General features: G+C 56.0%; 1 protein-coding gene across 4 annotated transcripts in view; it reads right to left on the reverse strand.

The window, feature by feature from the left end:
- The window catches only part of TRAPPC10 (trafficking protein particle complex subunit 10), a 77,520-nt gene that overhangs the window by 22,239 nt on the left and 34,834 nt on the right, over positions 1-20,447 (reverse strand). For 3 of the 4 annotated variants that reach the window (XM_045084365.1, XM_045084368.1, XM_045084367.1), the window contains 7 exons: positions 16,348-16,543; positions 14,397-14,508; positions 11,807-12,054; positions 3,920-4,066; positions 3,155-3,269; positions 2,311-2,387; positions 1,454-1,545 (listed from right to left, as the gene is read on the reverse strand). In XM_045084365.1, the coding sequence (XP_044940300.1) occupies positions 1,454-1,545; positions 2,311-2,387; positions 3,155-3,269; positions 3,920-4,066; positions 11,807-12,054; positions 14,397-14,508; positions 16,348-16,543 (987 nt within the window). The remainder of the gene's footprint in view (positions 1-1,453; positions 1,546-2,310; positions 2,388-3,154; positions 3,270-3,919; positions 4,067-11,806; positions 12,055-14,396; positions 14,509-16,347; positions 16,544-20,447) is intronic. The other variant, XM_045084366.1, reaches the window with a different exon arrangement.

A 20,447-nucleotide genomic window follows, 5' to 3' on the forward strand; every position in this document is an offset into this window, starting at 1 on the left:
GCCCCTTCCGGGCTCCCTGTGGGGACACCCCTCTGTGCTCCGCGTTACTCTCAGAGAGACGAGAGTTCGATGCGCCCGCGTTTCAAAGGGGTCAGAAGCTTCGATTCTTCTTGTTACTGTCTGTGGCCGAAGACTCTCACGTTCCAGAGCAGGGGCCCTACAGGCTGTCCCTCAGCCCCCCGGCGGGTCAAGCTGGAACCAGGACCGAGGCTCCGATGACCACACCAGTGCCATCCCCCGGGGCTCCCGGCGGGGCTCAGAACGCACGGGCGTCCACGCGGGTTCAGCTCCCAGCAGCAGCGGACGCGGCCCTCTGCCCCACGGACTGAACACACCTCCGCTTCCCCACATGGACACTCCGCCGCGCCAGTCTGAGCCCTGACTGCCCATCCCCGGGCGTGTGACGGGCCAGCTGCCCCAACCACGTCTGGAAACCAGCAAGTTCACTCAGATGCTCCCGAATCCCTCCGCAGCTGCTTGTATCAGTTAAAGTTGTCTTCTGGTCTCCGCTAATAAAATTACTTTAATTACAGATGTCAAGATAGCATCTCAAGCACACACTTGAGATGACTTAAACTTATCTTTTCCCTTCGAATTTCTGTTCCTTTCCAGGGCTCTGAATGGCAGTCACACCGCCAGCCGGGCTTTCTTCCCTTCGATAGGCTGACTTCATCAAACCCGTGAGAAAAACACTAAGTTCTGAGTCTTCTCTCCAGCCCCCAGCCCCAAAGCTGGGGCGAGCCAGGGCACCCCCTCGGCCCAGAGCACCCACTCGTGCGCACAGAACACACGCAGGGACTGTAACCGCTGACCTCCAGGCTTTCCATCTGCCCATGAGGCAAGTGACACGAGCCAGAGAAAATGCTAGAGGAGAGACTATTTCAGAATCCGCATCCCAATCTCTGCCACTGGATGAAAGCTCCCATTTCCTCCCAATCCTCTCATTAAATAAAACTACAATATTAGCTATCATGTATGTTTTAACACCACCTGCATATAGAAGTTCGTTACAGTGGGGGCGCCTGGGTGGCTCAGTGGGTTAAGCCTCTGCCTTCGGCTCAGGTCATGATCTCAGGGTCCTGGAATCGAGCCCCGCATCGGGCTCTCTGCTCATCGGGGAGCCTGCTTTCTCCTCTCTCTGCCTGTCTCTCTGTCTACCTGTGATCTCCGTCAAATAAGTATATAGTATCTTTTTTAAAAAAGTACGTTACATTAGTTTAATTAAATAAAAGAAACACAAAGATCAGTGACAGATATTAAGGGTACAAGCTGACAATCTCTCCATCTGGTTTTCAGGAGAAATGGAGAAACAAAGCTGACGCCGACGGGCTGACAGGTCCCCCATTTTTCATTCTACACATCGATGAACCTTCATAGTAACCCCACACGACAGACCCTCTCGTACTGCACACGGACATGTCTGAAACTCCAAGCAGCGTGCATGGTCACTTACATGTAAAACTCGGCCAGGTCCTTCCCGACGAGCCTGGCGGAGCGGGTCCTCCCGACGCTCGTGTGCATCTCGATGGTGGCGTGGGACAGGTCCTGCGGGAAAGGAGACGCCCGCGTCAGCCCGAACTTCACCACCGGCCAGATCTGACACTGACCCACCGATGCCGAAGCAGAAGACCTTGTTCTCAACATTACTATTCACCTCGCATCTGCGTTCGTGTTTTTACGGAACGTGTGATTTATACAAAGTCGTTCGCGTGCACATAAATCACGAAGTGTCGAAAGAACTGAAACACAAATTCGGCGGGCGAGAGTATTTAAACGTCTCAAGAACTTTCCGAACGTGGGCAACATTTTTACGATTCTTCTCACGTTTTGGGTAACAGGGACAAAAATGCTCTGTCAACGGCTCCCAGGCTCCCCGTGTGTCAGGAGTGTGGCCGGCCCACCCAGCTCCTGCCCCACTGTGCTTCCCACGGGCTCTCCGAATTGAAATCTTTTAAAAATCAAGCACAACACCTCGGTTTGAGTCTAAAGCATTTTTTTGGTACACAGAAACCCATTATCATTCCTTATAATTTCTATTCTACTGAATGAGCAATGCCACTTTGAATAAAATTATAAATATCCAAAGATGCTCTTAGGCCTACTTATGGCACCAGGATACTAATGAACGTTTCTCGAACAACAAGTATCCCGGTGTCACCTGCGGGTCCCTTGGGCACCTCAGAGAAACATAAAGGCCAGTAGGAGGTGGTCCCCAATACCATCCCGTTCCCTAGCCCAAGGCCACGTCACAGCGGAGTCTTCGAGAGGCTGCTTTGTGCCGGGTAGACAGGCACCGTCCATAATACTTACTAAGTAGTGCTTTTCAAAAGCTTCTACCGATGACAACGCTTCTTTGAGTTTCTTGTAAGGACTCTGAGCTGTGTTGGCTTGAACAAAAAGAAGAGTCTATTCAGCCTCTGTGTGAGGTCACGAGTTCACATTCACCCTCTAATGCCACAGCCCGGGGGTTCGCTACTGCCTGGGAAGTCACCAACAGCTACGCACATGGACCCACGCCACTACATCTGTGCTTGTCCGAGGAGGACAGCCACGACAGACTCTCAACCCTGTGTGTAGGATTTCATTCTCGAGGGAGACTAGAGTTCCTAATTCCATCACTTCTGCAACAATCACACGTGTCTCAGGCTGGAGCCCGGCAATGTGAGCGTCACACGTCCCCCCGTGCTCGGGGCCGCAGCGAGGCTCACCTCCGTCTCACTCCTGCCACTTGGTTTACACCTGTGAGAATCGGCAAGGCTCCTTCCACAGGGCTCTCTGACCTATGAGTCGCTTATGGGGTAAAAGGATTTGTCTGACCACGCTGCTCCAGAACTAGATCCCCTGGGATTCAGAGGGACATGGGTGTGCCTTGACGGCACACAGGCCGCGGAAAGCCATCATGGGCTTGTGGAAGCCTGTGACAAACCCAGCAGCAGTTTTAAAACCCTTCCAATTTCTTAAACTATGTCTAACATTTCTTACGTTAGTAAAAGGTAAATAACATCTTACACATTCATGTGGTCAGCTAACAAGGAGTGTAACTTCCCAAGGCGGGGGGCGAGTTCATGGTCAGAACTTGAATTAAACGAGCCCGATGCAATGGACACTCCAATTCCTCGCCTCTCCCACTGCACAGACACACATCAGAACGTACCTGTTTCGGGTCGCTCAGCTCCCAAACCTGCCAAAAGATCAACAATCCTGTTGAGGTCCTCTGAGTTAGGGCCTTCCTCTGACACAAGGCCACACAGGTAGCCCAAGGACTTTAGCTGTGGAGATAAACCCACAATTTCAAGTAACTGGCAACAGCAGTCAGCAGAGAGTTTTTGAATCTGAACATAAAAGTAAAAATCCAACTAAATTCTAGAAGAAACCTAGCCTTCCGATCCAAGTAATTCTCACCTGCACACAAAAACACATCTCACGGGGACCATTTCACCCTCACGCGGCCCGCGCGGCAATTCCGAGTGTCCGGGGGCTGCTGGTCTCGGCTTACGCAGCTCACCTGCCTGCTCAGTCCCAGGCTTTTGAGGCCCCCTGCCCAGTCTGCACCCCACGACCTGACACGGCAGGGCATCTGCTGCACACACCGGGTGACTGTCTGTCACTCAGGCAGAAGCCACTTTCATTTCTACATGACGCTTCCCAAGTCCCCCTTCTCTGATCCCCCCCCCCCAGCTCCCGCCCCAATTCCTGGCGCAGAACGTCTTCGGCACAAATGGGGCAAGCGCTGGGTGTCCGCTGAAGAGTGACACTGGCCGGGAGCCATCCTGGGCCTCCCGACTACGAGACCACCCAGAGGTGACTGGCACTGCCCGTGTGACGACTCAGCGACCCACACTCCTCCAGACAGCGTCCTCCGGCCACCCGCCCAAGGGCACAGCCCAGACAACATGCACGCCTGCGTCCACGCGGTCACCTTTTCGGTGGCGTAGCTCCACAGGCCCACCGTGTGGGCGACGTTCGAGTCGATCTGCACCCGGTCACAGCAGCCTTCGATCCTCTGCAGCACCTCCAGGCAGCTGAGGAATACCCAGCAGTCCAGAGCGCCGGGCGGGACGGACACCTGGAAGGTCCAGCACGGGCGGGAAGACAGAGCCGGAGGGAGACACGCCCGGCCCGCACCCAGGTGAGCCCCTCCCAACACCGACCGGGCCCAGCTCGGCCGTCTGTGCGGCTACACGAACGAACAGAGCACATGGCCGTGACCGCGTCGGTTCGCCTCCGGAGAGAAAAAGGGTAATAATCCACGTTCAATCACGGTTTTGGGTTTTATGTTCCCAATGATAATGAGAGCCTTGGGAGGGACGTGACTTTCAGTAGGATGTTCTGAAAAGCTTATTGAGAAAAGGCGGCTGCACAAAGGGCTGACCATCACCTCTGACTCTAGGTCTGAAGGGTACACTTCAGGAAGGGCAGAAGCTGGCATCTTGGGACGGCACTGGGCCCCTTTAGGGAGGACCACATCAACCCGTGAGCCCTGAGCCCGAGACTGCTATCAGGTGACACCCATTATCTAATCCGTTCAGTTTTCAGGTGTGATTATGTCTAAAAAACGGTTTCCTTTGGTCAGACACAGACTCTGAACCATTACCCTCAAAAAATCAACACGAAGGCTCACATCTGCCTGAAAATAACCCAGGGGACCACAGCGAGGGACACCGATACAGAAGAGAACGGTCACACAGGGCGGGGCTGCTGCACAGGGGGTGGCGGACCCTGAAATCCATCACGCTACCCTCCCCGCCACTGCCTCCGTACGGACCGAAGCCCCAGGTCCGGGACGCTACCCTTCCCGCCACCGTATGGACCCGAGCCCTCCCAGTACAAAACTAGCAAGGGAAACACTGTTATCGCAAATACAGAAAGCGCCTACTGTCCACGTCTGATTCGAAGATGCACCTTTCCCCCCAGTAAAGCATCTCTGAAACAGGAACGTGTCTCCCCGTCGACGGCATCACGACACTTCACGTTGGCAGGCCTGACTGCTTTCCTGGCAGCACGAATCCCACAAGGGATCTTACAACCAGTACCCCAGTTAGGACTCCAGAATCGGGTCACCTGACAAGGGACGCTGCCCAGTGCTGACGAAAGACTCCTCTGACACACCCTGAGCACTGAGCACACAAACACAAGGACCCACAACCAAATGGAAGGAACCGGAGTGTCTACATTCCCCAAAAGCCAAAATGCCCCGGCTCTGCAAAATGAGAAAGACGACTTAGATCCTTCCAGAAGAAAAATGGGCCTAGAAACCATTTACACCATCAGAAGCCCCTCCGGCCCAGACAGTGGGCCACATGCCAGGGGTGCAGAGAGGAGCTACGCGGCAGGACGCAGCCCAGGGATGAGGACAGGGTGCGTCCCTCCCTCCCCAGTCCCAGCAGGGCGGGCCCTCTTGGCTCCCGGGTACCGCCCATTCTGGGGGTTGTCACCTCACAAGACACTCCTCGCAGGTGCCTGTTCCACAGAAGCGTCTCCTGGGCCGGCGAGAGTATAGGAAACGCACCGAGGCTACACACGGGGCTTCAGACTCAGATGATCCCACAGACAGAAAGGGAAGACCCGCAGCCAGAGCAGGGAGCAGCCGCGGAGAGGGGCCGAGGGGGGCACTGAGAGGGGCCACAGGGGGGAGCATTGAGAAGGACTGCAGGGGAGCACGGGGAGGGGCCGTGGGGCAGCGGACACGGAGGGGCCCGGTGCAGCCTGGCAGGTTTCTGGGATCCGAGCACGTATGGGTCGCTGTCCCAGAGCAGGGAGAACGGGTAGCAGCAGAGAACCGGAGAGCAGGTCCGGAGAGCAGGTGCAGAGGGCACATCCCGACACGCGCAGGCTCCGCAGAGGCCCACGGCATGACAGGAGGCCCTCCTCTGGGGAAGACTAGACACTTCACTTTCTGCAAAACGCAGGTGCCACCTTGGTGAGCCCCGGCAAACGGTGCGGGGAAAGCGGCCGCAGTGGGCGGCAGCAGCTGTGCGAGGGGCCGAGAACACACAACCGCCACGGACCAACTGCCCACGAAGACAAGGTCTGATGCCAGCGCAGTCTAGCCGGTCTCTCGCTTCCTTTATGTCAGTGCCTTTTAGTCCTGTGTCAGAAACATCTGCTAACTTCCAGGTCACAGAGACAGTCTCCCATATCCTCTTCTACAAGCTTCTTTATCTTATCTTTCATGTTTGGTTCAAAACCCCTTCTGGAATTGTGTCTGGTATGAGATCGAGGTTGACTTTTACATATAGACAGACATCCAGAAGACTCGCTGAGTAGACTGTTCTCGAATCCACTCGGTTAAAATGTTCCCCAACTGCCCCAGTTCTCAACAGGGTCCTCCTGGGTGGATGAGGACCTCGGCCCCTGGCGCTGCTCCCACCTCCGCCCGCCCTCTGCCCCACCAGGTCCCACACGTTTCATGGCACCCCGACCTCCAACCCAACGACGACTCCTTCCAGACCATGGAACAGCCGAGGCCCCAGGGCACCACACAGACACTTCCGGGTCGCCTCATATCCCAGGCTCGGACAGCTCTGCAGCCTGGCCGGCGAGCCCGGCCTCACCCCGAGGGCCAGCTGAGCGCCCTCTCAGTGCCTTCGCGGAAATGCCTCTGCCCTCATCACGCTCTCGCATTGGCCACCACAAACCACGGCTACCTGGCGCGTTCTCACGCGGCCTGCTCACCGCAGTAAACGTGAGCCCCCCGGGACGGGGGTTGGTGTCTCTCGCTCCCTGCTGGAAACAAGTGCCGGGAATGAAAACTTGCTTGGCACAACCCGGGTGCCCTGGGAAGAGCTGACGAACGGAAGACTGGAACCCCGCCCCTCCAAGGCCGCCTCTGGAAGCCTTTCCCAGCACAGAGAAGGTGCCACGAAAATGACCGCTGAGCCGAGCTGAACCTCCCGCGCTGGGAGAGGACCTCTGCGTCCCCGATGCTCCTGTAGCCAAACATTCTTCTTGGACGCCCTGGCGACACTGCCCTGACCCCCAGTATCCACAGCTGGCTCAGTGCACTGGACTGCGGCTTTCCCGGGTCAGGAGCGACCTGCTTCTTCCCCGTCCGCAGGCCGCGCCCCCGGGACACGTTTACCCCAGCGCCCTGCAGGCCGCCGACCGGCCCCTGAACGACACTTGCCAGTCCTTCTTCTGTCCCCAGAGCCACTGACCCTCAGCGGTTCTTCCTCAGCAACAGCTCCGGCACTGACCTGTCCTCCTGTCCATCCCTGCTGCTGTTCCACATCAGGTCCTCGCGGCTCCGGGTCACGCGACAACCCCCGCAGAGCTTCTGGAACATAGCAAGCACTCAGGGACCCTGAGTCACACTCCTCAGCGATGCCTCGGCTTCTGTCCTTTGCTGCCTGAGCCTCAGAACACAGATCCGAGTGGCCAGCCAGGAAGGCACCCCTTTCCTGTCTCATCCAGGTAAATCTGGAAGCTTCTACCACATGCAGCCCCTGCTCAGACTGACCATGATGGCCTCTTGTGCCTGGCTCTGGCCAGTCTCTGGAGCAGGTGGCTCTTCTGGGACCCTGCTCCTTCTTGGCCTACCCTGTCCGGGAACCAGAGCCGACAAGAGACAAACTAGTAACGACAGAGACACATGTTTTAAAATATCATTTGGAAAATCATCGTAACAAATAAAGAATGGCCTTCTAGAAAATATCTTCCTTACATTCTCACTTACAATTTGGTAAAGATTAAACTACATGTACATTATTACTTCTTTTCTGACCAAAGAAACAGGAAAACAGGCACTTCTGGTGTAAATGAAAAATGGGACGATCTTTCTGGAAGGCAATACGACAACGTGTATACCAAAAGCTTTAAAAACTCATGTCCTTGAGCAACTCCACGTGTATGAACACAGCACGTGCCAACGGACGGGGGAGAACCCGCACTCGAGCGGGAGGAACCCAGATGCTGCAAACGGGACTGACGGGACGAACGCACGCCCTCTGCAGACCGCCAGGCCCCAGCCACCGCGCACCTCCCGCAGGGAGAAGCAGCATTCTACCTTCCACATTCACAGACAACATACTCAATGTTCAGTAAAGGGAGGGCTTTTTTTTTTTAACGTTGTAGAAAAAAGAAATACTATAAGCTTATCTGAGCTCACACAGCTGCGACGCTCCGTGGGTGTCAGGCCCGATCCCTAACGGCGGCACGCAGCAGGTTTCCAGAATCGGGGCCGCTGGCCTGAGGCTCTTCCCTGGCATACCTGGCCGGGACTCCGGGTCCCACTAGAGGTGGCGCATGCTCCCGTGGCCCCCACCACCACGTGGCCTCCTCTCAAAGAAGAGACTTGAAACCAATGGACGAGTCAACCAGGTTACCAGAGCGTTTTACAAGCCACAAGAGCAAGCGCACCCAGCCTTTTCTGCTAAAGAAACGTCACATTTAGAAGTGCACGAAAGGCTTTGGGCTTGAAGGGTCAACCGAGGAAGCTGAACCCGACCAGAAGTACACCTGGCCCCACTGCGAGCTACCGGAGCCCCCAGCCCCCCCGGCCACACCGCTCTCCCCTGCCCGTGATGGCACCACGCCAAGCCCCCTCAGGCCAGTGTCAGAAGCCACAGCGCCACAACTCCGATATAATTGTGAAAAACAGCCACCAAAAAGCTGCCCCGTCCCCACAAAATGCGTCCGTTTTTTCGAGTAAAGCTAAATGTGTAAAAAACGTAATCAGCGTGGAGTCTTCTGAATTTTGAATATTTCCCCCCAAATTTAAAAGAAACTCTAAGAATACGCTTTTCCAGGTAACTAACTGCCACCTGAAGATAAAACAGCCCCCCCCCAAAAGAACCTGAGAGCGCGGAGGGAATGATTTTGTGCCCGAAGTCCCACGCCATCCTGCAGTCTGACGACAACGCTGACACGCGAGCGCCCGGACTCCCCGTCCTCGCAGAGAGTCGAGAAGCCGTCCACAGGGAAGGCCACGTGAGCGTGAGGACCTGGCTGGCACGAGGGGGACGTGTGAGAGGCAGCGCGCGCATCGGCTCCCCGGACACACTCCGCACCCACACGGCAGCCACGGTCCGCCTCCGTCTCATGGATGGAAAGCGGGGCTCGAAGGGGCAAGTGAACGAGTCACAGGCCCTGGCGGGGGGGCGGGGGGTGGGGAGGGGTCTCAGCGCAGACTGTCTGTCTCCAGAGCCCACCCTCCGTGCTGGACTGTCTTCCTAAAACCTGTCCCTACAAGGACCCCTGACGACCAGATGAATCCCACTATTGGGACAGCAGAGGGCCAGGAAGCAGCTCCCAGCAAAGGGCCGCAAGGGGACAGCGCGGACATCGGTGCCGACCACACGCAAGAGCAAGCGTTCGGCAAGGACTGTGCAGGCTCAGCCGTGGGACGGGCGGCAGCTCGTGCCCCGGGAAACTCACCAGGCCTGGCGCCTGGCCGGGACCCAGCTGCTGTCCACGGCACTCACATGGCAGGGACGCCGAGGGCGGCACACTCACAGGGCACCCCCCTCGCTGCAGGCAGCACGAGGAGACCAGGGAACAAGAAGCTGGTCATCAGGATGGAGCCAGAGAGAGCAAACACCAGGTAGTGTGTCCTCACCTGAACTCAGCTCTGCTCAACACATCTCGGGCGGACACAGTAAACTGGAAAGGTGCACGGTACCATCCACGTGACTCCGTGGGCAGCAGCCCCCTCTCAGGGAATGGTCCAGGGGACAGTGACCACTGCCCTCGGCAAAGCACAGCACCCGGGGAGAGACTACTGCCCCGGGCGTGAAGTTCATCCCACAACGCAAAGGGCAGGCAAGGCCCCAGGGGGCGTCTGCACGGAGGCCGTCAGCCTGGACATGGGGCTGCATCACGCTGACACGCCGACCTGGGCTTTCCCCAGCCAGCCGACGGGGCAGCAATGACCCATGTCCACGCACTCCTATGTGGCCAGAGGCGGCAGGCAGCTCAGGAGAGAAGCCAAGGCGGGCAGGAGAGTCCGCGGTGTGTGCTGCTCGGCCACGAATGAGTGGAACACCACATGTGTCCCCACGCAGCCTGCCTGCCCCATCTGGACATGCCAGAGTGACAAGGGATCCCCAAGAGGACGAGGACGCCTGTGAGAAGGCATCAGAGAAGGCCTCCCCACTCCTCCCCTAGGTCCCCAGAGGCCTCACAGGTCCGGGGAGCTGTAGGAAACGCATCCACAGCCACCCTAGGCCCCTCCCCCCAGTTTCCAGAACGCTTGGCAGAGCGGCAGGAGGTGGTGGCAGGGGCCCGTCTGGTTCCGGGGTCCCACACGGCGACACCGGTCACCCGGGCAAGGCTTCCTCTCCTGTCCGCAAGCTGGTGGCTACACTGGGACCAGGAACTTCCTGGGACAAGAGGAAGAATTTCAGACGAAGTCTAACTCTGAGTCTAACGCGCTGTGACCGGCGCGGCCCAGCACGAAGGGGCAGGCCCTGCACCACCACCCGAACCCCGGGCTGCAGGACAGTGCCTCCGAATGGACCCGCCCGGGGCCACCCTAGTCTGAAGGTGCTGCCGGTGACCCACCTGGGACCCCCCGCCGGACACCCTACTTCTGCCCCACATGCCAAGATGACAAAATGCCAGGCAAATGTCTAGGCCCATGGACACGGGCAGCCCTGCCCTCGCGGGCCCCGGCTCTGCACGGCCGGATGGGAGTGACCGAAGCAGACTGTCCAGGTCTACGCAGTGACAGAGCCACAGAGCATCCTTCCGAGGTGCAGAATCCTTCCCTCGTCTGCTTCATCAGGTATCCTGGCCAGACAAATAGTTGGACACAAATTCCTACACTCGTAAGTTTGCGGCTCAGCTAGGCTAGGCATTTCTCCTTTGGAAATTAACTGAAGTAATTTCTCTTTGTTTGTGTAAAACGACATTTCTACCGAACTCAGCGCTGAGCCTGTCCCTCAGCACTCTAGGGCACATAGCACAGAGGTTACCCAGTCAGGGAAGATGGCTCCACCCGGGTTCGGCAAACACGGTATGGCTGTGCTCGGACCTTCTAACCCGCACCCCTCGGGTGCGCCGGCAGCAGCACGGCAGAGAGAACATGAGCCCGTCCAGGGTGCAGCCCGACCCCGAGACCGGTCACGGGGCTGGGTGAGTCACCGCACCGCTTCCAGGCCTGCCACCCCCTTTGGAAAAATGGACTCAGACCGCTCCCCTCGCTCCAAACCTGGGAACGGGGTGGGGTGAGGAGGGGGTGTCTGTGAACCCTGAGACCTCTGGCAGAGAGGTCAGTGAACAATTAACGGGAGACCCCCACCCCCGCCCAGAGCAGACCATCATGGACGTTCCCGTACTTCGCTAGATCGCGTGACTCCATGAGCGCAGGAGCCCTGGCAGGGACCGATCACTAAAGACCCCGCTCCGCCACTGTCACAGTGTCCGGCCTCACTTGCGGGTTTCATTCATACACGCGCCCGTCGGGAACCCTCCCGAACCTCCGTGCTAGTAATGCCCACGTGCCCAGCTGTTACCCATGTGTCCACATGCAAAGCCAAAAGGCAGCTCCAAAGCAGGTGAAGGTCTGCCTCCAGGGCCTCAGGCTGCATGTGCGGCAGGGGAGCATCTTCCTGGAGGATAAACCCAAGTTCTCCCCAAAACTTCCACGAAGAACCTGATCGATGAGTCCAGCCCTGGGCCAGTCTGGACTCCCCCACGCTGAGAGCAGAAATGACACTCGCGTGATTAATCAGCGGAGAGAGTAACTCTACGATCAACGGGACTCAGAGAAGAGCTCCTTCCTGCAGTGCGAGCAGCTCAGCGCCCGGCCCCGAGTCCCAAGTGTGCCTCTGAACAGGGGAGAGGCAGGCAAGCGGGGGAGACTCACCTCCAAGAGCTTGAGCTCCTGCACGCAGCTGTGCAGCAGCTCCAGGGCGCGCTGGGCCACCTCCCACGGCCTCTGCAGGAAGAGCAGCAGGGTGCACTGGCGAGAGAACAGGTAGCTGCGCAGGTCCAGCAGCGTGGCCTCCTGCCTCTGGATCAGCTCGCGCTTCTCCATGTCGATGGGCTTCCGGAGGATCAGCCCGTTCCAGCTCCTCACCGGCTCGCAGAAAAAAGTCAGCCAGTTGGCGCCGTCTAGACAAGCACAGGGCATGAAAGGCGCGGGCTACAGATGACCTCACCTTCCCGCCATTCCCGCTCGGGGCTGTGAGAGCTCCTGCGGGGTAGTTCCCACGGGCACTCCCACCCAGCCCGCGGCAACTGGTGATGGGCGCAAGGCTACGTGACCTGGGCCGCAAGGCGCGGCGCCGTACCATGCCCAGCGGATCGTGACCAGGTGGGCAGCTGCAGACTGTCGGGCTAGGAGGGCAGGGAGGCCTCGGGCTCCGTGCTCAGTGGGCTCGGCAGAAGGTGCCAGGCCTGGGCAGGAGCGCACTGTGCCAGCTGCTCCTGCCTGGGTGCCCGGGCGCAGTCGGTTCACGGGTGCGTGATGCTCTATCGGGCCCCTACCCTTCTCCTCCCTACGGAAGCCCCACACCTGTCTCTGTCTCAGCCCCGCAGCGGCCTGAATCCTCTCCTGGAGAAAAGGACAGCAGGCTCGGGAAGAAGTAGTAGCAGGAGCAGAAGGGAACATTCCTGCTCATCAACAACGTCCAGTGAGGCACCCCGATTCAAACTTACAGCCCCAGACTCAAACATGGCCTTAAAGGAAGCGTAAGAGCCCACAATAACTAGTCATTCAAGCCATAGAGCAAAAATTTAGTCTACTTCTCTCACTCCAAAAGACAGCCGTCACACCCCCTCGTGCTGCACTGCCACCAGGAAGCCACTCGATATTGGCACATTGGTGTTACTGAACACCTCCGGTGCAAACAGCTTACTGATTGGGACTTCTACTTGGAGCCGCTCAAGGCCACACTCGGGGGTGCCCACCCCAGCCCTCACAACACCTCCGCCAACAGGCCCCTCTGCCCAGCGCTCTCCTGGCTCCCTCTCCCATTTCACTCAGGCGTCTGTGTCAATGCCACCTTCTCGGAGAGCCTCCCAGACCACGCTACGATCGCCTGGCACCTACCACCACACTCTGCCCTGCACCCGCAACGCCTTCTGAGCCCTACGCTCATCACAACTACCGGGCGTGTTTTCTCTACACCTGTGTCCCCTTTCACACAAGGTTCTGTTACCTACCACATTCAGAACAGCACCGGGTCATACGGGACTCTCAGTAAACATCCGTTAAAGGAACACACAAAAACAAACAGTCTTAGCATCCAGCTGCCAAACGCCGGCCCAGCTTACCTCTGGATTCTAATTTGTCCCAGATGTTAAAACCGAGAGAACAAAGAAATCATGCAAAATATGACATAAGAAACATATAAGACATCTAAACATGTGCAGTACGGAGATGCAAAATATAATTTCACCCCTTCCCACATTTTTCAAGTTTAATGAGTAAATACTTTGCCCTGGTTATGTCTACATTTGTAGACATAAGTAAGACACAAAGTAAGAGATGCAAATCTGAACTTCCTGGAACCTGGTCTGGAGAGAAAACCAGTCGGAGCCGTTCGTCCTCGTTTCTGTCACTTCTAAAGCAGAGATGGAGCCCGAGCTGCCTGTCCCAGCGCCTCACCCTCCTACGGGTCTTCTAGCAGAAACCACGGTTCCCTGAGATCACTCCTTTCTTCACAGGCCGTAGCAGGGCCCTCTCAGAAAGATCACCCCACAAAGACATCTCTTTCCACACTGTGGTGGCAGTCAGAATGGAAACCCCTGAACGTCCAGCAGCAAGGGATGGCCGGATTAACCCTAAGGAATCCACACCGGGAAGCACGATGCAGCTACGAGTGAAAGCACCTGAAGCCCTGATCCGTTAAGTTGGAACTACGCCACGACAGGCTGTCGGTACGAACAGCAAGCTGCAGACAGACGTCTACAGGAGAGGACGCCACGTCCATCAAATCAGGCAGCACCCAAAACCCACTGCGAACGATTATGATGAAGTCTTTCTCTGCGTCGGGCTTCCCTGTGCTATGTCTGTACTTCTGAGAGTGTGAAACTGTAAAAGGAAGATGAACGCCCACGACAACGGTGCCATTTAGAACTCTGCCGTGAGCCTCACATGTTCCAAAGACAGCCTGTCAACGGAGGCACAAGACTCCGACTCTTACTAACAAGGAGGCCCAGAGGCGGACGTGTAACTAGCCAGCCACACGTAGTAGAAAAGATTCTTTGTACCTGAACAACACCTTCTTCGCAATGCTCTTCCTGCTTCAAATGCCTCTACGGGTGGAAGCGACTAGTTCTGAGTTCTCACCTCGTTTCCTATTTGAGCCGTGAGGATGTGTCCTATAGCCCTTGCCCAAAATAGTGAAAGTGATGTAATCCTTAGCCAAATAAATCACGGCAGCTTCCAGACCACGTAAAAGCGGATTTGCTTCTAGAAGAGGACCTGCGTCCAGCAGCGCGCTACTCACCCCCAGCGCCGAAGTTGACGACATACTGAGAGAACAGGGCGTCCAGCTCGTCGTACTGTACCAGGGCGTCCTCGAACTGCTGCAGCATCTCGAATACGAAGGCAAGTTCTTCCTGGTCCCCCAAACAGAAGTTTTTTTAGAAACCAAAAATGTCAATCAACTTTTTGAAACGATGTGCTGCTCTTAAAGATGACAACAGAGGAAAGGCATGCAGCACCGAAAGTAACTCTTCACTCATTCCACTCAGGAAACCTCAATTCCGTGACCCCACAGTGTTAGCAACGACAAATGCCCAAAGGGGAGGCCGAAGGGAGGTAGGAAAAGGCCACCGTGAGCCCTGGAACCGTCCTCGGCCCCCGAGCAGCAGGGACACGAGCAGGCACCCTCGGTCGCTGGCACGGCCCTTGCTAACTAGCGTGCATCTGTGTGCAAGGGGGGAACCTTCTCCGTCTACTGATCTAACCAGCCATGTCGAGTACGAGGGCTCGCAGATGTGAACTGTGCTCCACGGGCTAGAATCCAGCTCTGTGGTTATTTTGTTAAACAAACTGTTCCAGCTTGGCCATTAGGAGCCTCCTTAGGTGGTGCCAACATCCTTCTGATGGACCTCCATTCTCCATCTTGCTTAATTTTCTGGGAAGTTTTAATCCTGGTCCATCTTGTATTTTCCCCGCCCCAGCCCTGGAATCAACCACTTCTAGAAAGATCCCTGGCACTCATTATTAAGGATGGGGTTTAGAGGTGCCTGGAGGGCTCAGTAGGTTAAGCCTCTGCCTTCGGCTCAGGTCATGATCCCAGGGTCCTGGGATGGAGCCCCGCATCGGGCTCCCTGCTCAGCAGGGGGTCTGGTCTGTCTCTCTCTCTCCCTCCCTCTGCCTCCATCCCCCAACCCTGCTCATGTGGTCTCTCTCAAATAGGAAGGAAGAAAAAAAAAATGGAATTTAGAAACCAAGATCTTGGCACTACGTGTGCTTACATGACTGAGAAGTGGTTCTTTCCTGGCCCGGCGGAGGACAGAGCGAGGAAACACGCGCATGTAACCCTCACACGCGCACATCTCCATTTCTCAGATTCCCACCCCGCACGGCTGCGTTCACTTGGATTCCCCTGTCCTTGTCTGTAGCTCTTAGGAACCACGCTGAATGAGCCTGAAAGGTGAAGGGACTGGGCCGGCCGAAAGGTCTGTAAAGGGTCGATCCCACCCTGAGTAGCCGGCGGGTGCGACTCCCTTACGTGCACACATCGCCGAGACACCACTAAGACATGAGCAACAGAGTCAGAGGTAAGCACCAGGATTTCTAATCAAAATGGGTCTTTTATTTGTTCAAAGTGCATTATTTCTTCAGTAATTTACACACAGGTGGAATTTAAATACGAAAATCAGGGTTTTCTTCTGTCAAAATATGGCGAACAAGAACCAGGAAACCTAACGGCAACGTTCCTGTCACCCTTTGCAGTGTCAGCAAGGTCCCCCAGAAAGTAGCTTATGACTGTCCTTTATTGGAACCCGGGACTATGAAACAAAACGACAAGGCGATAAACGCTGCTGGGAAGTCACGGCCTATTGCCAGGGTCATGCCGGGGGCAGGCACCGCTGTCCTCAGGACTGTCACCACTGCCAGCCTCCTCGGCCTCAGCCACCTCCACAGTAGAGACCCTGGAAGGCCCAGCAAGTCAGCAAAACCCACACTACTCCAAGGCCACGGCCCTCTCACAGGAGGCCAGATGCCGAGCTCGGAGGCCGCAGGAGAGCTGACGGCAGCGAGGGTCACCGGGGGGACCACCTCCCACCCGCCCGAGAGCCTGCACACGGAAACGTCTGTTAGCGACTGTGTCCTGTCCCTTGGGTTTTAAAAACTACGCCAGGAAGAATTACCACCGAACACCCGGCTCACCGACCAGGACAGGAGCAGGAACAGGACACGGTCACATTCTACCCGCCGCCACACACCTGGACCATGAAATAGTCGCAGAAGCTCCAGCCTGGCTCGGTCCTCTTCTCCCTCAAGGTCCTCATGTCGTCCTCAAACTTGCCGAGGTTTTTGGTAAAAGACATAAGAAGCGAAGTCCTGAGTTTGGTCAGGAAGGCATTCCAGGATTCCTGAGTTCGAGAAGAGTCCTTCAGGGGGTCGGAGAGCACGACACACCTGCGGAGACACGAACGGACTGTCTGGAAAATCCTGTCCAAGCACAGCACGTGGTCCAGCTGCTACTATTTCCCTGCGGTGCCAACTGCCGCCCTCCCCCACGTCCCTCCTCCCCGGCTGGTGACTAACATCAGGCGGGTGGTGAGAAACCAGACTGGGCAGAGGCTTGATCAGAAGCTGGCTTAACAGCCCACGCGCCGTCACCACCACAGAAGGACGGGCGGCCGGAAGGGACGGAGGACGAGTCGGTCTCACACCCGGCCTCCAGGGCTCCCAGGAGAGCAAGGCGACCACGTCCCCAGCAGTCCCCAAACCGCACATGGGCTGCCCTCCTCAAACACCACTCTGGCCCCCGGAAGCTAACAGGACAGAGCTCAGTTACGGGCGCGGCTCAGGAGGGTCGGCACGGCACGGACCCAGCCTCGCTGTCCACTCTGCTCCTGCTATTCCTGGCCGAGCCCACCCAACTTCCCAGGCTCTCCTCCCTTCGTCTAGCCCGTTCCTACTCATCCCTCCAAACCCGGCTCGGCTGACACACGGCCTCCTGGAACCTGGCCCCCGCTGCTCGGCCCCTGGGCCCTGGTGTGGTCCCACTCCCACCAGCAAGTGTCATGCTGCAGACACATCCTCTCTGTGGGTCCCGCTCTCCCCAGACCCGAGACCCTGAGCACACGGGCAGGTCCCACAAAGAATTCATAAGTGAAACGTAAAGACTATAACATGTGGCTATGATACAGTTTCACTACAAAAAGAGGGCGGCTGGCCAGCTCCGTCAGCAGAGCATGCAACTCGAGCTCGGGGTGGTGAGTTTGAGCCCCAGGTTGGGCACGGAGGCTGCTTAAAAAGGGGGAAAAAGAAAAAAAAAAAAAGACCATCCGTGGTGTGGAAACATCAAAGGCATAAAATTACAAGTTTCCAGGAGATTTGGAAGAAACAATGTGTCCATCTAACACACTGGAAAAGCTAGATCTCTTGATCCTTGGTAGTAATAATTTACAGAGAAAATGATTAAACATGGACTCAAAAGTAATTTTAAAATACTGGTGCTATAAGCTTCCATATCTTTCCTCAGTGAGTGTGTCACCTTAATCACCAGCAAGGAGCAAATGGGCAGATTCTAAGTCTCGGTGGCGCATCAGGCCCTTTGGGGGAAGGGCTCAGTCTCCAGAGTTACAAATCAGCAGAAAAAAATGTGACATCACTAGAGTCTGGACGATCCACCAGGAATAATTAGTACCAAGAATATGATCTAAAAGTCGGTAACCGGCCGGCATTCCAGACATCCCGCCCCCACGGTACTGGTTCTTCCCCTGAAAACAGAGAGATCCCACCAGCTCACTGCGACAGCCCCAGACGACCAACACGCGTTTCCTCACTACAGGGTCTGCTGGAGTCTGTCAGGCCAGCCTTGTATCCTGAAGCCCTTCTCAAGGCTGTGAACTATCCCAGAATTCTCCCCTGAATCCAGACGGGGGAGGGGAGGAAACGGCCACGAACCCCAACCAGAGACAGTCTCTGTGTCCCGGGAACTGCTGCTTACCACAGATTAAGTTCTCCAGCCCTTATTGTGCCCTTCAACTTTCACTGTTTCTAGACCTTTCTATAACAAAAAAGAACTATGCTTCAAAAATTCTCATTAAGTTTGGATGGTTCACTTGGAAAGGAGAGCCCAAAAGAGCTGCTCAGACTGGGGGGCACCCAGTGTCGAGAAGGGCCCCCCCAGAGTGCACTGGTGGCCTGGCACCCAGGGCAGCCGCTCCCAGGAGTCCGGTCCCCGCCAGTCAGGGGACCACCAGCAGCTCACGGGTCAGGTACAACATGGACAGCAACACTCACCAAAAGCCTGAAAAGTGCACAAAACCTTCAGCCAAGCAATCTTCCTTTTAGGGATGGATCTAAGAGAAGAACAAAGGATGTACACAACATCCAAGTTCGAAAGATGTTTACGACGCCATTCATCCTCAGCGGTGACGTGTCGTCCAGCAGAGGACGGGATAAACAGCTAGGGCGTCACCACTAGGGACTGTCACACACTCATTGATGCTAATGGCGGAGAAACACATCCATTGGTCGTGGGAACATTTTTACAATGTATTAGGTGCAAAGCAAGTACAAAACATGCCACACAGTACGCTGTGGGCACACATGCTCCGTGCGCCTGTGTGTGCGTAAAAAGAAAAGGTTTGAAAAATAAGTACCAAATATGAAGAGTTAAGATCTAGTTTAATTTGGCTTACTGCCTTTTCCTACCATGAACACGCAGTGCTTCTAACCACAAACGATAAAGAAAACAGCAGGCTGCTGCAGGGCCAAGTACGCCAATGTTTCCAAAGGCCGGAAATCACACTGGCTAATCAAACAGCTGTCAGTACCGGGTTATCAAATTCGTATGTATGAAAATCTGACCCAGCTCTTTATTTTAAAAAATACAGATTTTATTTTAAAAAGTACAGATATGTTAAAGGTAGCTTGCAAATTAATGAAAATCCAAATGCTGGAAGTCACGTTTATAGACTGAGATGAAATGTTAAAAACTTGGTAAGTTAGATTCCACGTATAAAGGAAGAGTCATTAAAAACAAGCTAGATTTCAGTGGGCTCAGCAGGAGCACACCTTAAGTAATCAGATAAAATGGTAACACAGACTTAAAAATAAATCAACGAGTACTTTGAAAAAAAATCCTCTAATCTGAACATGTCACAGGTTTAGACGAATATGCCCCTTTAGTACCAATTTACGTACTTAGTCAAATCCCAAAGAAATGAGACGGAGAGGTTGCTTGGTCTGGCCGTCAGTCAGCGTTCCCCACCGCCCGCGGCCCCACGCTGCCCACACCCGCCCCACAGCCTGCTCCTCCTTCCAGAACAAGTGGGCCGGCATACCCGAACCACACAGGGAAGGACACTTGGTCACGGGGCATCTTGCTGAAATGTAAACTGATTCCTTGGCGATAACTCATTTATGAATAAGAGGCCTTAGGAAAAAGTCCCCCCAAGTCCAGATGGCATGAAATTCCTTGCAGATAAACCAGAAACTCAACAATCTCATATTTATTATGCTTTAGGCAGGCTCACGTTATGCTTTATATAAAGAAAGCAAGTTCGAACATGACTCTGGATCCAGAACTGGCTGGAACGTGGAAAGAAAGCCCAGGAAGGCTCCTTCAGCGAAGACCTGTCAGCTTACTGGGCGGCCTGACAACACAGGACGCGGTCGCAGCGTCCGGGGCTCTCCTGGCCGCACACCAGGGCTCTGGCCACACCCCGCCCACGAGCTCCAAGGGGACCTTCTCCTCGTAGCCTCGCCCCCTGCTCCCATCTCTGGTCACACTCAGCACCGGCCACCAGGGTGCCACAGGTGTGGGGAGCGGGGGTGAAACCATGCCCCGTCTCTCCAGGAGGCCACACTGGACCAGAGCAGGGACCAGGCTGAGTGCTGCACCCCGGGCCCCGGAGGAGTCAAGGCACTGGCCTAGGACCTACAGACTAAAGCCCCGGGCTCCGGGAAGACTGCCGTGTGCATGGCGAGGCCCAGAACTGCTGACATGGCAGTGAGCTCCCCGGAAGACAGAACAGGCCCCACAGAGAAGCAAGGGGAAAGGAAGGTGTGCAGTAATGCAGCCGCCCAAGTTTCAGGGTTCCCTCTTACAGAGTCTCAAGATGAAATCAGCACTTCAGAATTCTGGTTCTGAGGAACTTGTAAGAGGCGTTAAGGTGACCGAGGACAACATGGGGCCCCCTCACTAAAGGCGTGTGGGGAGCCCTGCTGCAGACAAGGGCCGCGGGACTTCCCAAAGGCCCAGCTACACGGACGTGCACGCCGGCTCCTCAAGGGGGGACCCGCTGTGCGGCATCTCCCGCCGCGGTCACCCAGGCAGCGCACGGGGCTTGGGGGGGCCGGTTAG

This window comes from Mustela putorius, unplaced genomic scaffold, assembly GCF_011764305.1.
Source record: "Mustela putorius furo isolate JIRA1106 unplaced genomic scaffold, ASM1176430v1.1 tig00000765_pilon_pilon_pilon, whole genome shotgun sequence".
Classification (NCBI taxonomy): domain Eukaryota; kingdom Metazoa; phylum Chordata; class Mammalia; order Carnivora; family Mustelidae; genus Mustela; species Mustela putorius.